The sequence below is a fragment of the Cheilinus undulatus genome, linkage group 9 (assembly GCF_018320785.1).
Source record: "Cheilinus undulatus linkage group 9, ASM1832078v1, whole genome shotgun sequence".
NCBI lineage: Eukaryota > Metazoa > Chordata > Actinopteri > Labriformes > Labridae > Cheilinus > Cheilinus undulatus.
Window position 1 is genome coordinate 40,015,815 of NC_054873.1, and position 19,821 is coordinate 40,035,635.

Consider the following 19,821-nt stretch of genomic DNA (forward strand, 5'->3'; position numbering starts at 1 on the left):
CATACTATGTGCCAGCCCTCGCCATCAGTCCATGAATGTAGAGAGAATGATCAACTGTAACGTGTGGTGTAAAAAGGGTTTTGAATAGATAGACAAAGGAGAGCGCTATAGTGTTAGACAAGCTCAAGTCCATTAAACATTTTATCAAAAATGGACTTTCACTTTTTCAGTCATCTGATTACTCAAAGGGTCACTTACCCAAAAACATCCATTCACTCCGGTACACTGATGGGGACGACTGCTATTTGTAGAGAAGCCATTAGTATTATTTCAAAATTTAGAAAAAAAAAAAAAAGAAAGAAACAAACGCGGAGGAGGTGCCGATCCTTGTCAGCTAAACCACAATCAGGGAGCCATTATTACCTCAAGGAGGATATATCAGCTGAGTAAGTCCAGCACTGTCAAGCAGAATGCTATTTGAAAAATTTTAAGAAAATCTACTTTTCATGAATGAAATGTCTAAGTGCTTCAAAAAAGGAACTTTTCAGGAGAGCGGCACATTTAACTTAACTACAGCTTATTTATTGTGCAGTACGTCTGATCAGTATGCCAGTTCATAAATCTTTACTTTCTGCACTTATCTTGCAGTCATGAACAAGCTACTCAGTTTTACTATTGGAATACTTTGTCTAGGCATTAAGCAACAGCTTCCATCAATTCACAACATGTTGATGCCACAGTGGCTGTGTGATGGTGTGGGTTAACTTATAGCGTTAAGCAAAGGTAGCCCTTCAATCAAAGGAGTGTGATACATGATGTATATAATCACGGTAAAATGCTAAAATCTGATTATTTTGTTTTAATTATTTGTATTTTTTTTATTTGCCAGACCAGACTTTTACCTGCATTTTACACCCTTATGAAAACAAGTTTCTATCTTGTCTGCCATTAAACTGACCGCCAAGTGCTTTCCATCTTATGCTAACAGAATCTGAATGCTACATTGTAAAATTTGTGCCATTCTACATAGCAGCTGTGGCTCAGCTGTTGGGTTGGTCATTTTCTAATCAGTTGTTTGATGGTTGATGCCCCTCTGCTCCCGACTTGTTTTTTCTTCTCAATTTCTACAGAAGGACTCGTCAAAAAGATTTACGAAACAAAAGAGAGAAATTATAGTATACATCATAGTTATTCATAACAGTTGTGTCTAAATGTAGATAAGCAATTGAATAGTTTCCCAAGCTTGCACAGAAGATAATGTTCAAACTTATTCTCAAACCTGTAGATGAAAATACATTTTTAATTAATTTTTCATTTTCTTAGCAGTACACTCAAGTTATCATTCTGCTGTTCTGCCCTGTCTGAACTGGTTTTGTCTCTGCACCACTTTTCCAATCTCTATTTTGTTTTCTTCTTCTGACAAACTGGATCTTCTTCTGTCTGTCAGTATCTTTTTTCACTGTGAGGATATTTTTTTAACCTAATGTTTATCTCACAATTTTGGCTTCCTTTACTCAATTTCCCCTATCTGATTGCCTCTCTGGTCAGTAGATTTCTGGCAACCTGCTTGTCACATCTGTTGGTCTGCACACCATGTCTACCTGCCTCTCTGTCTCTCCACCTGCACTCTTTTAATCCCTCTGTCTGTTTACTGTCCTCATCTGCTTTGTCTATTTTTATCCACTTTTTTGTGAGCTTACAGAGGAAGTGACTCAGGGTCTCTAAGCTTCTATCCACTTTCATCAATGTGCTGCCAGACACACAGACAGATACAATCACAACAAAAAAAGCTAACTTCCCAGATCATGTTGATCTACCAGAGATGTAGACACAGATTTTAGTGTATTTTAGATTAAAGGGCATTCACCATAGTTAGGTGTCTAAGAAATATGGAATAACAGCCAAATATATAGCTATCAAGACAAAAAAAAAATTGGTACTTTATAACATTGCTGCCTTTCTTGGCCAGGACACTCTTGTAAATGAGATTGTAAATGAGGTTTTCCTGGTTAAATAAAATTAAATAAATAAATACAATTTCTTATATGCCTTTGGTCTTCTTCAAAAAGATATTAGTTAGAAACAAACAACCAAAGAAAATTAATAATTATTAACAAAAATAAATTTTAAATTTTAAATATATTATTTTGATATATTTTATAGACAAATGTAAATGACGTGTAAGATCATTAAAGTTTGCATGTATATATATTCACACACACAGTTTGTATAACAGCACTTACCATGCTCATTTTTGCTGCCTCTTTTAAGCCTGCATGCGTTAAACTCCGCTCATCAATGTCTTTTTTTCCCTCCTTCTCGTCACCAATAATAAAACCTGAGCTAAACAAACCAGACCAAGCTGGAGGTTCAGGGAAGAAAAAGCCTTTGATTGTCAGGTCACCGAGGGAGGACGCTGTCATCGAGGTCCAGACCTTGGTGTCAGTTAAGCACAGCTGTCTCTTTAATCGCCTCTGGTTTACCTTCTAGCTCCTTGTTTGGCGTCTCCTTTGTTTTTCTTTAACTTGGAACATAAACAACATCTCCAGGATTTTGGGTTGTCTAAAGTGGTACCATAACAGTACTGGGGTATATCTGTTGGTTAAAAGACTTAGGAAAAGGCTGCTTCTGTGTATCTTGGCTTTCTTTTTTTTTAATCTAATAATGGTATTGCCTTATTTTGGATATGTGTAAACAACCATAGAAACAGGCTTCATTTTTTTCTTTTCTCTGTGTCTCTATCACAGGTGGAACATGATGACTCTAGTCCCCACAATGTGACATTGGGTTACTTTGTGACCAGCGGTAAAACTGTCTACATTTCCTCCTTGGTGGTTGAGGCACTGAATATGTATGGTTTCGACAAGCTACTGATAGACATCAGGCAGCACTGCCCATTGGTAAAGGCAGTTCTGGTTCCTGTTGCAACCTGGGTGCCTTCTCCAAGTACTCATTTGCAGCTGAAAACAGGTAATGAAACCTGATGGAAAATTACATAGGCCATTTAGTTACATTACAGAAGCCAACAAAAACAGGTCAGATGATGTTCAGTGTTGAGCTGTAATGTGTAAGGGTAGAGATGTTTGAAATGTGCCAAGAGGATAGAGAGCAATCGAGAGCAGAAGGAGAGCAGAGATTGAAAAAGATGGAAAATGCAATTAGGAAACAGAGACACAGGGGAAGCATAGAGCAGAGACAAAATTAGAACATTTTGATTACATGTCTGCTCTCCTTTACTCTTCCCTGATACCTTAATTGCACACAAATTTGCAAAAGGCAAATTGATACTCATTAAAAAGAAATCACCTAGTTTATGTGTGAGTGCAAACATACACACACACAGACACAAATACAATGCAGGGGGATGTACTGTTCTCCTGTATTTCACTGGTGCAATTGATAGTGATCAAAAATTAGTTTTTCACTTGTATTTATTTTAGATAAAGGTCATAATCCTGGTTGCCTGTCTCACAGCTAATGTTTTTTTTACATCTATGTATGAATATAGCTTATAGCAACATCTAGCTAAAAATATTTATTTTGTTATTTATTTTGTTTTATTTTATTGTACATACAAAAATATAGGAAGAAAAAAGAAAGAATAAATCAAGGAACACAATACATGCAGTGCATGATAATTTGTAAATAAACTACAGAAATGTGTGGGAGAAGCCAAAGAATCCCAAATGCTCTTGCTTATTGGCCTTCCTAATAAAGCTAAAATTGGAATAAGCTACAAATACCAATAATAAACCAAAACCCATAAAGGTTATGTTACATTTATATACATGCTCCTCCAGAAGTATTGGGACAGTGAGGCCAGTTCCTTTATTTTTGCTGTAGACTGAAAAAAAATAAGGTTGGACGTCAAGAGATGAATATTAGACAAGAGCTCAACAGTTCAGCTCTTATTTCCAGGTATTTACATCTGAATTTGACACACAACTTAGAAGGTAGCATCTTTTTTATTATTCCTCACGTGTTTCATGTGAGAAAAAGTACAGGGACATGTGACTAACAGGCAGTGTTGGGCACATTGCTTTAAAAAAGTAATTAGTTATAGTTACTAGTTACTTCTCCCAAAAAGTAACTGAGTTAGTTAACTGAATTACTCCACTGTAAAAGTAACTATTTATCAGGGAAAGTAGCTATTGTGTTACTTTTTTTTTTTTTTTTAGTTTAAATATGCCTAAGAATTTGTTTTGTTTTTCTAAGCATGTTTCACAAGCCAGTTGCATAGAGCAGGGGTTCTCAAGTGAGACACTGAGAGAGGGTCTCCAGATGCCTTAAAAAACCAAAAACATTTTTTAAATGACACTGTTGCCACTTACATCAATTTTGTCATATTTTAACCCATTTTCATAATTTTTCCCCACCAATTTTAACACATTTTTGCAAGCTAAAATCCATTTTGTATCAATTTTAAACCCTTTCCACCATTATTTCTGCCTGTTTTTGCCACTTCTAAACCAAATCTTGCCACTCTCTGCCTATTGCGGGTTCTGTTCCAGAGTTTAAATCTTGCAGTGCTCTAAAAATGTATTTCTTTTTACCTGGCCAGGAAACATATAGGACTTGATAATTTGCTTTAATTTGTGATCAAAATGAAATATTCATTTCAGTCCATTACAGTTCACACTAAACAGTCATTTTGATAGATTGATTATTTGCTCTGACATCACACTGATAGTTCTGTCAGCTGCCCTTAAAATAGAAAATCGCTCTGCAGTCCCATGAGCGAAGGAATCCCAACATAAAAGTGTAATCGATAGCTAAAGTTCTGCTGTGGCTACCAGAAAAACTCTGAAATTAGAGACCTCAGAGTCACCTGGCTCTGCCCAATGTGGTGCTGATCCTGCACCTGCAGCACAAACAGCGCCAGCGTGATGACTCTTTATCCACTGGTGAAGACTCCCTCTACCTGTCATCTACTCCCGCCCGCGCATGCGCGGATTCTGGCTGGATGCTGATTCACTGAAAGCATCCAGCATAACAAACACTGCGTATATTTCCTGGCCTGAGTGATTGAATTCATGATCAGTGCATAAAAGTTACCAGCAAAAAACAAAAAACAAAAAAACAGGTAAAAAGAAATATAATTTTAGAACATTGCAAGGCTTGAACCCAGGATTACATGAATGAAAGTCTGTGATACTGCCACTCAGCCACTTGATCAACACAACCACCAATGGCGGAATAATGTGATTTAGATGTCAACATTGGTCCGTGCCATTTAGCTTCGTGTAAGACCGACAAACTTTCTCTTCCCCTGTTACTTATATAAATAGAAATGTTACAGACCACTCTGTGGATCTTATTGCTAAGATCACCCAGCTCATACAGCGTCATAATGGGGATTTCTGTTAAATACAACACAATGAACCCCTGTCTTGAGGTGATGGTAATTCAACCCCTGCTGTGATATAATTTTGGAGATAAGATAGTCATTATTTTCTTCACTCTTTCAGTGAAAATATGAATAATAACAATAACAGTATAATATGATAACATTTCTCCTTTCACGCTGACGTTATATAGAGCCGTTACTGCCTCCTGTGTGATGTCGATGTGATGAGAAAGACAGCCTTGCCTGTGAGCCTGCGCTGAGGGCAACAGACCCAGCCTTTACACTTACAGATCTAAGTACATGCTTACAGATCTGAATTCAAATCGTGCGCGGTACATGTGTTTCAAAAGTCACGTGTGTATTACAGCCAGTTAAGGGGCAGATTCTGAACCAAAATGAACTCAGTCCAAAATTACAAATTGGTCTACATATTTTTCCAGATTAGTGCACACATCTGTGGATCTTTGTACAAATTTTAGGGTTGTCCTGATCAGATTTTTGGCCTCCGATCCCGATCCGATTTTTTAATATTGAATATCGGCTGATTCCGAGTCCCGAACCCATACTCATAATTACCATACAGATTCAAAACAATAATCCTTATTAAAATGTAGCAGCTTATTCTGAGATGTAAACCAAAACATTAACACTGGAATAAAACCCAAATACAAGGCACTCTTGTTATTTCAGTGCAGTTTCTAAAGTGCGACTACACTTTGTCCCCCTCACTTTAATTTCTCAGAGATTCAGCAGTGACATGGGGCAAACATCAGAGCTCTAAATGTCTGTAGTGAAGTTAATGGCAGTGAAGTTGCCTTTCTCTAGTATGCTATTACATTGTTGTACAACTCTGGTAAAGCAGTGTCAGTATTGTAATGTCGAGACGGCAGGGCATTGCGTGGGTCCAAATTCTCCACCAAGGAGTCAGGCTGGTTGTCCAACACAATGAATTCGACCGCCTTTTCTGTTATCTTTTTTACCTTATCCATCTCTTGAGGGTACTTGTCTGTTCTCAGAGAGATTGTTGCTTCAGTGAAGATGCCTGTTGCTCTTGTAAAGTCCCTGTATTCCGCTGCATGTTTTAAATGGAGATGATGGATCAAATTTGTAGTGTTAAACGCAGCTCTGCTGCTACTACCTCGTGATACGGTCGTGTTACAGATGCTGCAAGTGGTCGTTGGACTGTTTTCGATCTCAAGTTTGAAGTTTTTCCACACCGCTGACATTTTTAACACATGAAAGCTAACCTCTGCTTTGTTGTTACTGGTGCATTTAAGGCCTGTTGTAAATTATGCTCCATTTATGGCAACTGACGTAAATGATCGGCTGGGCTGATTTGATCAAACTGCCGATTGCCAATCAATTAAAAATGCTTAGTATCGGCCCCGATCAGATACATGTGATCGGGATCGGGACATCTCTGACAAATTTGCAAAAATTAGCACACATTTGCAAATCTTTACACAGATTTGCAGATCTGTACACGCATTTGTGGATTTGTGCACACATTTGCAGATCTGTACACGCATTTGTGGATTTGTGCACAGATCTTTGTACACATTTGCAAATACTTTTGCAACAATAATAGCTCCATCAGCTTACTGCTCCACCAGCAGGCCTTGTATACAAGCATTTACACAAGAAACCCTTTCCCCCCTAATTATCACATAGTCATGCTAAAGTGGGTTGGCAGAGGAGGGAAAACATCTTTCCCAACATGAAATCATACAAGGTTGTTTTATTCTTTATTTCATACAGAAATGTGGCCCAGCTCGGGTAAAACAATGCAATGCTAAAGCTATATCTGAGGTATTCGGAGCAGTGGATGCAATCATTAAAAGGGGTTTCAGTACAACTAAACCCCACCCATAGTGTAACTGAATGTATGGCTCTAGTTACCACAGTGAAGGCAGCCATTACCGCCAGCATTCAGTCCAAGCAAACCCAACTCAGTATGGTATGGCTCTGAAAGTAGCGTCACTCAGTCAGTCAGTCAGTTACTCAGTCAGTCAGACATAGATGTAGCCATATGGCTGAGCTCAGCGGTCAGCCAAAAAGGGAAGAGTGATGCCACTTTCTGCACTTGAAACATATGTACTCAACAGCATGAGTGGTGTTCTTTTTTAAAGAAATGTTACTTTTCTGTCTCTGATAGTTGTGTCTCCACAGATAGCTGAGGATAGTTAAGGCTTTTTAGAAACTTTTCTAGCTTTCACTTAGGAGATCAATTCCATGGGACCAATTACCAAAGTCTTACAGACTTCATCTGACACATGGTGGTAACATGATCATGTCATCATTGTAAGGCCTCCATGTTTACCTGCCTCCTTCAGAGCTACACCCATCTCTCTCTGATGACATCACTATCACATCCACCTCTTGACTGTTTTGAAATAGTTAAATAACTAAAGAAGCTATATAAAAGACTTGGTGTCTTTTAGTATGTAAAAAATGCACATACACAGTAATAAATAATAGTTTTGAGGCATTTATGTGGGGGGGGGGGGGGGTGTTCTCATAATGACATTTGAATGCATGGGTGTAGCACAGTTGGAATACACCACAAAATCACCACGACACTATGGCTCTCTTTGGATCTCTTTCACTGAATGAGTCTGCAATGATACAACATGTGACAGGGACTGCATCAGTTCACATCCTTCTGTCCTCTCAGAACACTGTCTCTCTCGGCTCCAAATGCAGACTGAGTACAACAAAACATTTATACAATTTATATTGAACATGAATAAGATGAACAGCATGGTCAACATGATCAAGCATGAATTGAAATGATCATATAGTGGTTATATATATTTTTTCCCAATCATACCTGCAATGATACAACATGTAATGGGGACTGCATCAGTTCACATCTGTCTCTCCTCTCAGAATACTGTAAAGGATGCATAAATAACAAAGTTGAACAAATGACAAAAATAAAAAAAAATGCCGTCTCACATGTCTAATTCATCACAGAGTAAGCACATTAACCTTGTGTGCACTCAAACACACACATACACAACATTAGACAAGTGAAAATACACTTTACATTCATTTTATACAAATCACAGAGAAAAACTACATTTCCCATAATACCTTGCGGCCCAGTGCGAATACAGTTGAAAACAATGCAGCACTAACTTCTGAGGTAATGTAAAAACGCTTTAGTACAGACTTGTGCTTTTATGCATTTTACATAACTCTTCAAAATATCATTACAATGCTGCGTTTTAAATGCTAGGACAACTTTTAGAAGCTAATTCACTCCATCAACGTACCTGTCTCTCTCAGCTCCAAATGCAGACTGAGAGAGAACCTCTAATGCGCATGTACCACAACACAGCAGGGGTTGTTCACTGTCCAAAACACTCAACATGTTCTCATGAAAATAAAAGTAAATAAAATATTACTCCTTTGTTAATACTGGAAACAGTCTCACAACAACGTTATGATTGACCTAATATAATCATTGAGTTTTAACTAAAATTTTAAAAGTTTGATAAGTCTGTATACCCCTCTCCTCACTGTCAGCAACTGGAACATACCAACTCACTTTTTGAACAGGGGCTTAAAGCTAGCTGGAATACCAAAACACACTATTACATTCTCCCCTCCTCAATTACAGCAAACTTTAAGACCAAGTGAGAACTCCTTACTTTATAGGGGGAACCTTGACCGAAGTCGTCCAGTAGGGCAGCCAAAACACTTAACAGGTAGAAATATGCCCTTATACATATATAATACCAAAACATACTATTATATAGGCATGATGCTCTTGGTTGACAGCAATTTTCCATACATTACATTGATTACAAATGAAAAGCAACACAGGTCACACAATAACTAAAAACTGAAGTGAAATCTAAAAATATGTGCTCAGGTAACTCACACCTCAGCTTTCTCTAATATGGGCTCAGCCCCCAGGCTTTGTTGATTTACAGTATTTGATAGTCAATACTTTTTTCTTTTTAACAATTGTTAATCCTTCTCCATCTCTTTAGTTTTAAGGTTCGTTGGCCCAACGGACAACATCTTCTCCTGCAGTTTTGTCCAAACTTTGGAGCAGAGACTGGAAAATGCCTTTGAAGAAGCTCAAGATAAAGTGCTGGAGACCTACAACAAGCTCACTGTGGAGGTACTAAATAGAAAGAGGCAGTGAAAGTGCAAACCCAGATGGCCAAATAAGTCATTTTTATATTTCTGTTTATCAGACTTATGTGAATAACATAGCTCTAATGAAGAATCTGTCAATTTATTGCATCAAAAAAATGTGCCAACTACAGTGAGGCCACACTTTTGCTCTTTGAAAGACCAAGGGCTTTTCTCCTTATTAACACTAGAAACACAGACAATTGCATTTCATTTAGAATGGATATTGTGTGGTGGTGTAGATGATGGATAGAGGTTTGATAACCATGATTCTCCTTTGCATGTTGTATCTCTACTGAGGTTGAAATAATCTTTTATGAATGCAGGATGAACCTGTACACTTCACCTAATTATCAAAGCAGGGGTCAGCAAGCAGAGAGTGATACTGCATCCAGATACTTCATAATGTAAATAATTATGATAAACTTTCACTAAGAAATATGATGTCTTCAATCAGTATCCTCCAAAAGATGTTCGAAAGTGTCGTGATATCTCGGTTATCCATTCCTTAGGGGCCTCAGACAGTTAGCATGACACTACCACAAACATTGTCTTTATATGTGAATTATTAAAGTGCTCCCAGTGCCTGTTTGTTTCTCTTATAAAACAATTAGTGAAAAAAACATATTCAAATAGTGGGCCTGTGATTTAGCCCATTGACATAAAAATGAAAAGAATGTTTTTATGTCTGTCCCCAGATTCAGAATGTGTTCCAAGAACCAGGATCTCCATCAGTCTCTCTTGTCTATGTGGTGAAGAACCAGGATACAGTCCTTAATGGGACAATATCCAGTGGCCTCCTTAAGCAACTGACGGCAGAGCTGGTGGGATACTTTCTTTTCTACCCACCGCTGGTCATCGCTGAACGTAAGTTGAACCAAATTGCACCTTGGGTTCCTAAGAGAAAAGTTTTGATATGACATTAATGATAACAAAGTGGCTGGAAGTACATACCCATGTCAAAGGGGTATTTGGATTGTTTTGAAGTTGGATTTTTTTAAGGTTACTTTACCTAAGTTATCACAGTAGCTTCCAGAAATGTCACTCTGCATTTTCCCTCTAAGAATAACGAAAAAACAGTTTTGGTGCAAAAGTAGGCTATGTTGATAGACTTCAAAGCGTTTTACCTCCCTCTATTGTGTGATCCAACTTTCAGTTATGTATTCTTCTGCCTTAAAGGTCAGATATTTTACCCCTGTAAGACAAGTTTATATTGGTCTCAGAGGTCCCCAAAACATGTCTGTGAAGTTTGTTTCTGAAAAAAAACAAAACAAAAAAAAAACACTCCAGTATTTGATTTTTGCATGTCTAAAAAAACCCCTCTGTTTCAGCCCTGCTCAGAATGAGCTGTTTCTGTGTCTGTGGAGTTAAATGTTTATAAGCTGTCTGACACTGCCCCTGACTACGCCCCTCTCATGAAATGGATGTTGCTCTCCTGATCCTTCTTTCAGCAGCCAGCTGAGTTGAGGATCAGGAGAGGAGGGCAGAACTTTCTTCTTAGCGATCCTGGGGGCGCTGCTAACTCCCATGACATCATGAGGGGAAAATCTGAGAACGGCTTGTTTCAGCACACATTTTCTGGGGGGGGGGGGGGCAGGCCAGGGCTACATATTTTTTTTCAGGAAAGCCTGAAAAAGTGTATTTTGCATAATATGTCCCCTTTAAAGTCAATATGACCGCTTGAAATGGCGAAGAATGCTCACGTTTTGGAAGACTTTATCAAAAAAGGGAATAGGCCCAAGAGGCTTTTTTTGTATAGCACCTTAAGCTAAATATACTCACATACATAAAAATGATTTTGGTTTTACCAATTTTTACCAGTGCTGTTAATTTAGGGCAGCTGTGGCATAAAACTTACTTTGGGTGGTAGTCTAATAAATGTGTTAAGCACTGTATATATAATTCATTAGACCACCCTAACCCTAACCAAAGTAAGGTTTATGCCAAAGCTTCCCTAAATTAACAGCATTGGTATTACCAAAATCATTTTTTTATGTTTCTGCAATGTTAATACACCAATACGTAAAAGCTCTTTAACCAAAATGATATTTTCAATGCTAAAATATAATTATTATTGATTATTATTGATTATTATTATTTACTGAAAAAAAAAATAGTAAAGCACATTATTATTTCTTGATTAATATGTCAAATTATAGTTATTTACTTGCATTCCTGAACAGAAAAATGAGTTTTAGTGGTTGAATGTTATGCTTGATTAATTTCTGACTTCTCAGAGAAGCCCAGTGAGCCGGCTCAAATTTGGGTGAATTCAGTTTGAAATTCCTCATTCCTGTTCCAAATGGTAAAACATGGAGAGCTCACTGAAAATGAAAGAGTCCGCATTAAAGCACTTCATGATGCTGGATGGTCTTTAGGACAAATATGACAGGTGGTCTAATAAATTTGTTAAGCACTATATCAGGGATGTCCCAATCCTGATCACATGTATCGGATCGGGGCCGGTACTAAGCATTTTTAATTGATCGGTGATCTGCAATTTGATCTGATCAGCCCAGCCGATCAATTCACGTCAGTTGCCGTAAATGGAGCATAATTTACAACAGGCCTTAAATGCACCAGTAACAACAAAGCAGCTCTAGCAACATTAGCTTTCATGTGTTAACATGACTATTGACGATTGTTAGTAGTTTACCTGGTGAGACTAGTGATGTCACTTCCGCTTGCACTCTTATTGCTGGGCAACTGTCCCAGTCTTCAACTTTTCAATGCTCCATTTCTCCTCCTCTGATTGGTGCCCCGTTAGCAGCCATTATTAGCTGGACCAGTATGGATTGTGATTTTATACACCTGATTACGGCGCAACACTGGGATCTGAGTTGTTTTGTTTTGTTTTTTAACAATTATGGTTTATGTCAAAATAGCAGTGGCCATGACACCTGTGGAGACCGTTATTACCTGCCTGTGGATCTCCTGTGTTTTCCTTGGGGCCTTTCATGACCACCCTCAGTTGTTGTGACCACAGTGGATGTGTTTGATCCTCATACCAGCTCTACTTCATGTTGTCACATACTGCTTTTAAACACCGCTCTCTGATGCTGCAGACTCTGTGTTGGTACACATGAATAGCCACGCTATTCATAGCCTTCAACGTCAATTAGTACTTTTCTCTCCGAACTCATAACTTATCAACCCCACACTGCTGTGTTATGCTCTGACAGCATAGGATCATCTGATTATGCCCTCTAAATGCTGTTTTTGGCAACAGTTGCTGTTGTTGTCTCAAGAACCTTTGAAAAGAAGGCAGTTGTAGACTATTTGTTATATATTTGAAAAAAGACCCTCTGCAATAAGCACAATATGAAGTAACATTAAGCAAAGTTACAGTATCAAGGAAAAACAAGTTTGCCAGGCAGAAACCTCTAATGGGGGGTGTAAGGTTATGGAAGGAGATGCAGCCGTAAAAAAATGAAGCAGTAAGATAAATTGATGGCTGTCCTAGCCACAAGTCCATCTTAGTCTTGATCCATTCTATATTGATAAAAAAAACAGTGAAAAGTTTGAAGTACTAATTATGTATAATAAAAGACTAATCATTCAAATTTTAGCATTAACAGCTTAAGGCAGCCTTACACCTAACGACTTTTTCTCCGATTTGAGAGTCCCAGACAAAATTCCAAAGTCGGAGTAAAATCATGGGAGTCTTGCTAAAGTCACAGCTCGTTCTCATTGTCTCAGTCGTTTGGTGAAAGGTGGTCATAAGACTCAATTTTAGCAGTTTTAAGGCAGTCTTTCTTCACTCTTGCTGTTACAGTAATATCAAACATGCTTGATATTGTCGTAAGTCTTAAGTCTGGTTGTATGCAAATTCTGTTTCTCAGTGACACGACCATCGTCCACGACCAATGGGAGCACATTTATTCACTTCATGCTTCAAAATATGAAGATGGGCGTAGATCATTCTAGAGCCACTGAATGACTGCTCATAACTCAAGTAATTGAAAAACTTTTGTGCTCAGACCTCTGCACCTGTGTGTTTGTGTGCCTTTGTCTGTCAGTTCATTCCAGGCTTACATGACAGGTACGGTAAACCTCCACTGGGGTTTTCAAAGTAAAAGCCTGATCAGTTGTTTTCTGTGGTGAGACGACTCATTTTAATTTTATTCTGAAGTGTTTCTGGGGTAGTTCCTTAGTTGGAGTATAGGGGATGATAACTCAAATGAGATCTACATCTCCTTCTACATCTTGTTCTCTGTTCAAAAACTATTGTTGTGAATTTCCAACAGCTGCATGATGGGAAATAATCTCAAAAGAAATCCTATTCTAGTCTTGTAGTTTGTGACCACCAGACTTTGCAAAATCTCAGTCTGAGACTGAAAACTCAATGGTTTGCTGACAAATTGTCTTTAAATGGAGAGGGTCTCAGATGTTACTCTTTTTAGAGTCTTTTAAGAGTTTTTGCAAATTCCTCTGGTGTAAGGCTGGCATTAGATGCTAATGTAATGGAGAGGACATTTAATATTAAAATACATTAAATATTAAAATACATGAGGACATTTAATATTAAAATACATGAGGTCCAGCTCTGTTTTATTTGTATTTATATTTCTGATGTTTTGTGAATCAAATGTGTCGTGAGGTCTGCTGAATTTCTAATTGCCTTCAGAATACAAGTTAAATTTGAAAAAGGAACATAACTTTTTCAGCTCAGACAGACATATTCACCAATTGAAAACTTAAGTCCATGGACTTCATATACAGTATGACTTGCTTGAGCTGTGTTTTGTATTTTTCTGCTGCAAAGGCTTTTAAGGCCCTTAGAGAGATTTTTAAAGGACAAACAGCTGTGAAGATCTTCTAAACCATGCCTTATGCAATCTGTTGTCCATGCCTGAATGTGTGAATTTTAGTTTAATGAGAAAGGATCAGTATCTATTTTTAGGGTCTTTGGAACAGTCCTTAAAATGGCGGCTCAGATCTGGGATCTGGCTCCAGGCTGGAGACACTCATACAATACCAAACATCACATGATGTCATGGGCATCACACCTGCTAAAGATAGAAAATGAGGATGAATATTCTCCCTAAATTTCTAGTTTTGTTTACATGTGTTCCTGTTTTAAATAAATCATTTTTTAAAATTTGAACCATCAGCCTTTCTTCCTCAAGAAGGAATGAAAATAACTTAAAATCAATAAAATCATGCTACAGAGGTCTCATGCACAGTGTGTTATGGTACTTCTGAATTTTATGTACAACTAGCTTGGCAACTAGTATTCAGAACGTTGTTGTATTGGATGAGAACAAGCACTAGCACTAGAGGCCTGAAAACCACCTCTGGCAACCAGGAGCCAAACTCCCAGGCAGCTGGGATCAAAAGTGGGCAGATGAACTTAACACCTACTTTTGTAGGTTTGAGGAGATATCTGCCCCTCCCTCAGCTGTGTCAGCCCTGCAACAGCCCCCCTCTTTGATCTCCCATCACTCTGCCCAAGTCCCCGCCACACCTCCCCCCCCACAGTATTCAGTTCACTACCACCACCTTCACCCCCCACTATTCCTTCTAGCCCCCCATCTGCACCCCAAGACACACAGCCCCCCTTCTCCAACTTGTCCCTCACACCTCTCCAGGTGAGGAACCAGCTGAGGAGGATAAAGACCAGGGAGGCTGCAGGACCGGACGGCCTCAGTTCCAAGTTCCTCAGGTCCTGCTCAGACCAGCTGAGTGGGATCATTGGACATCTGTTCAACCTAAGCCTGAAACTGGGAAGGGTGCCACGCCTCTGGAAGATGTCCTGCGTGGTACCAGTGCAAAAGACCCTGCATCCCACAGACCCTAGCTGCTACAGGCCGGTGGCCTTAAAATCCCACCTCATGAAGGCCCTGGAGCAGCTGGTCCTTGACCACCTGCGCCCCCTGGTGAGCTCGTCCATAGACCCACTGTAGTTTGCGTACCAGCCTTGCATCGGAGTGGACAACGCCATCATCTTCCTCCTCCATCGAGCTCTGTCTCACCTGGAGTCACCTGGGAGCTCTGTTCGGGTCTTCTTCCTGGACCTCAGCAGTGCATTCAACACTATCAGGCCGGACATCCTGAGGGACGAGCTGGAGCTTTCTGGAGTGGACCAACACCTCACATGCTGGATTGTGGACTACCTCACCAACCGCCCACAGTATGTGAGGACCTGGGACTGTGTGTCAGAGACTGTCCTCTGCAGTGTAGGGTCCCCCAGGGAACAGTGCTGGTGCTGTTCCTCTTCACCCTCTATACTGCTGACTTTTTCCACCTGCCACCTGCAGAAGTTCTCTGAAGACTCTGCCATTGTCGGCCTCATCACAGATGGGGACAACTGGTCGTACAGAGGACTCATCCAGGACTTTGTGGACTAGTGCCAGCGAAACCATCTCCAGATTAGGGAGCTGGTTGTGGACTTTTGTCGGTGCCCCCCACCCCCAAAAAAAAACAAACAAACAAACAAAAAAAACCATGCGATCGCTAATTAGTGGTATACCAGGTAAAAAATACAAAACCAAGACGATCTCACCTAAATCCAGGATGCATAATCCTACAGGGAAAACTCTTTTTCTTCTCCCCGACTCCCTGAGGGCATCTTTGCTGCAGCTCATTTAAGTGTTTATTGGCTTCATCCATCAACTCCTCTAATTCTGTAAGGTTGAATTTCATTTTGAGTGTTTGGCTCTCATGCTGCAAACCCTGAAACGCAAAAAACCCTCATTTAAATAGGCGTGTCTCCAACCTACGCAGACCAACCCCAAACGCAAAATTCTAGATTGCGCACACAAATCAGTACAAGCAAATTAGGATCTTAGTAGATCTGGCCCTTAATGTGTAGTAAGAGGACTTAACCATCTTTTCATTCTTCAGATCATAGAAGAGCAACAGATTTAATCTCAAACATTTTTTTTCTTCATAAATAAAGGGGACCCACAGTCTAATAATGCTTGTAGCTTATATTATGATACTCTACAGAGCTTCTTCTCTCACAGTCTCATCTGTCTGCCCCTCTGCTCCCCTGTCACACATCAGCCTCTGCTGCTCTGTCCCCTCCTCCTCCTCCTCTGAATGATGTAGCTGTACATTCACCATGCATCAGACCATCTCCTATAGGGACTGCAGTCTTTGACACTTTTGCAGCATCTTGATTGACTTTTTTTTTAAATTTGGCATTCCAGTCGATGTTTTTAGTAAGTTTCATTTTCTTCGAATACTTTCACTTTCAAGCTGGAGCTGAGTGGGGGTGGGAGAGGGGGTAAACGGACCTTTAGGAGATGTGATCAGACCAGTCAACAGTCAATATAAAGGGTCGGCGCAGCTGTAGTGCCGGTTCATAGCAGATTAACCGGCCCACCGGGAAATGCCTGATATGCCAGATAGCAAGTCCATCCCTGCTTGCAGAGTTTGAGCGTCTCCGTTGTAAACAATCCAGCATGGTTAGGGGGCGGCTCTCTGCATTAGCGGTGTGCTTGGCCAGTGAGTGGTATGGACTATTTAAGACTCTACGAACTCCTGGTAACTCAGTTTGTGTTGACAGTAAGAGCAAATAACTTCAGTTTTATCTGGCATGATCTGAAAGCTGAACCCACCATTCAAAAGTCTCTGTCCTGTATCCATTAATGCTCGCTTGCTCTGCATCACAACAACGCCGCTTTCTGATCTGGCAAACTATGGGATGGGTAGAGGGTCACACACAGTGCACATGCGTCAATTGTGCAACAAAAAAAGTAATTTGAAAAAAAGTAATTTGAGTTAACATGATATTAGCGCGTTAACTTTGACAGCCCTAGTATGTACATATGTGTATATTGGTATACATGTGTGTCTCCCTATTTCCCGTTCGTAATACATTCAACATGTACACAACAGCTGTAAATAGTATTTATAATTATTTTGATTTGTAAGTTACATTTCTATATTTCCTATTTTGTATTTATTCATTTGTGTACTTTGTTTACTCCACTCTTGCTACTGTAATTTGGAATTTCCCCTTGCGGGACTAATAAAGGAATATCCTATCTTATCTTATCTGTCATGTGTGAGGTGGAATTGAACCTAGTTGCGGAGACGGGAAGGTTTTAAAAGGTTTATTTTTAACACAGGAGGGGGGGGATCTTCGTGGGTGAAAGTGCTGGTAACGAGCTGCTGGTGAGCGGTGAGTGAGGCACTGGAAAAAGGAGGAGAGGTCAGGGACGTCATTAGGCCGTTTTTTGGGGGGGGCTGAAGCCCCCCTGAAAACGTTCCTCAGCCCCCCTAAAAATAATTACAGTAAAAACAGAGACAAAATTAATTTAGGAATGCACCACAGCGCTATGTTACTCACTGCTTAATGTTTAGAGGAGAGATACTCAGCCCATGACTCCCCAGTCGCCAGTGGCTCTTTAGTGCCAAATCTAAATGAAAACTTTAATTTTCTTTTAGTCCATGTATTATTATCGTCTGGTGTGCACGATGGAGGAACGTGCATAAGAGAGAGCAGAGGAAGTCCACTGGTGCTGCGTATCTCAGTATGATCATTCATTCAGGTGTGCTGTACTGTGTTCAGACTGCAGCTTCGTCTGCTCTTGTTTTAACAAGTTTCTTTAGTTGCTTTCTGCCCATGCTCTCCCACACTGGTATTTTATGATGATCATTGTGATATGTGTCAACAGTGACCCACAAACAAACACAGATCACATGCTGAGATAACATAATATCATGTGAAACCTGTCCAAATGTGGGTGTTTTACTTGATCTTTAATGTATTGCTGATAATAGGCCTAAATACTGTCAAAAGAGCAGAAACAGGACACCAAAGCTACAGAATGAGGTGAGATGCAACAATGTGTCTAAAAAAAAATAGAAAACATGTCTTTAAAGTTAAACAGAGCAACAGAACTGCACTTAATGTCCCAAATGGCCAACCATAATTCATCAGCTGAAAAACATCTCAGAGCTCAAACTAATATTTTAACAAGTCCTTATACCAGGTGGAACTTGCATGAATAAAAAATATATGCTCATTATCAGTAACATAGCCTATCCTTTCCTCTAAAACTATAAAAGAATTTTTATGTGACCTATTGCATCCTATTAATAACAGAATAATCCAAAAGTTTGCTGTTTCATTTTATTTCAGCTATGGATCATCTGATCTATGGATCTTCTTACATCCCCTGTTTTGGAATGTGGCTCTGGCTAAAGTATTTTAAGACATTATGGCTCTTGGGTAGAATAAGGTTGAGTTCCCCTGGTATAGACTGTCTTCAGACACAGAGAAATATCAGTGGCAGGCAGAAATAAGCTAGTTTTATTTGGAAAGCATGACCAGCCTGAAAGAAGAAAGAGAGGATTTATATAACCAAAAATTTATAAATATTATACACCACAATTATATTTTACTAAATGCATTAATGGATATGTTTTCCAACATCTTTCCATGAACTCACTCCAGCATATAGACCTTTAAATACCAACTCATAAACTCACTCAGGCTGTTATTAGAAAAAAGGAAGACCTCCTCAAGGTTCAGGAAAGGACAGACTTCCAAGGAAAAGAGAGTGAGCCTGATTATAGGTCCTGATAAATGCTCTACAACTAAAAATTTATGAATTAATTAAGCATTTTAGGGTGTGGGGAAAAAAAATTGGTGCACCCCATATGCCAAGCATTACCTAAAATCCTAGGGGCTAAGCCCCCCCACCCCCCAACGTTTTTCAATCCTAGTGACGGCCCTGTTTGAGGTCCAGTGTTTTCAGTTTTCACAGTCAGTGATGGCATATGGCATAAGGTTAAACCAAGGATTTATTCCTCCTCCATACAGTCGCTAGAAAAAGTATGTGAACCCTTTGAGATTTCTTGGATTTCTGCATAAATTGGCCATCAAATGTGTTCCAATCTTCATCTAATTCACAACAATAGACAAACACAGTCTGCTTAAACTAATACTGCGCAAAAAATGATATGTTTTCATGTTTTTATTGAACAAAACATGTAAACATTCACACGTTTCCTGTAGTTGCGGATCAGACCTGCACAACTGTCAGGAGGAATTTTGGACCATTCCTCATTACAAAACTGTTTCAGTTCAGCAATATTATTTGGATGTCTGGTGTGCATCGCTCTCTTGAGGTCATGCCACAGCATCTCAATTGAGTTGAGGTCAGGACTCTGACTGGGCCACTCCAGAAGGCGTATTTTCTTCTGTTGAAGCCATTCTGTTGTTGATTTACTTCTATGCTTTGGGTCATCGTCCTGTTGCATCACCCATCCTCTGTTGAGCTTCAATTGGTGGACAAATGGTCTTAAGTTTAAAATGTATTGATAAAATTTGGAATTAATTTTTCCGTTAGCGACAGCAGTCCGTCCAGGCCCTGAGGCAGCAAAGCAGCCCCAAACCATGATGACCCCTCCACCATATTTCACAGCTG

At 39.4% G+C, this 19,821-nt stretch overlaps 1 protein-coding gene across 3 annotated transcripts in view; it reads left to right on the forward strand.

Annotated features, from left to right (window-relative positions):
- Positions 1–19,821, forward strand: part of kiaa1549la (KIAA1549-like a) — a 135,609-nt gene that overhangs the window by 44,075 nt on the left and 71,713 nt on the right. For all 3 annotated transcript variants that reach the window (XM_041796567.1, XM_041796568.1, XM_041796570.1), the window contains exons 5-7: positions 2,688–2,910; positions 9,289–9,422; positions 10,135–10,303. In XM_041796567.1, the coding sequence (XP_041652501.1) occupies positions 2,688–2,910; positions 9,289–9,422; positions 10,135–10,303 (526 nt within the window). The remainder of the gene's footprint in view (positions 1–2,687; positions 2,911–9,288; positions 9,423–10,134; positions 10,304–19,821) is intronic.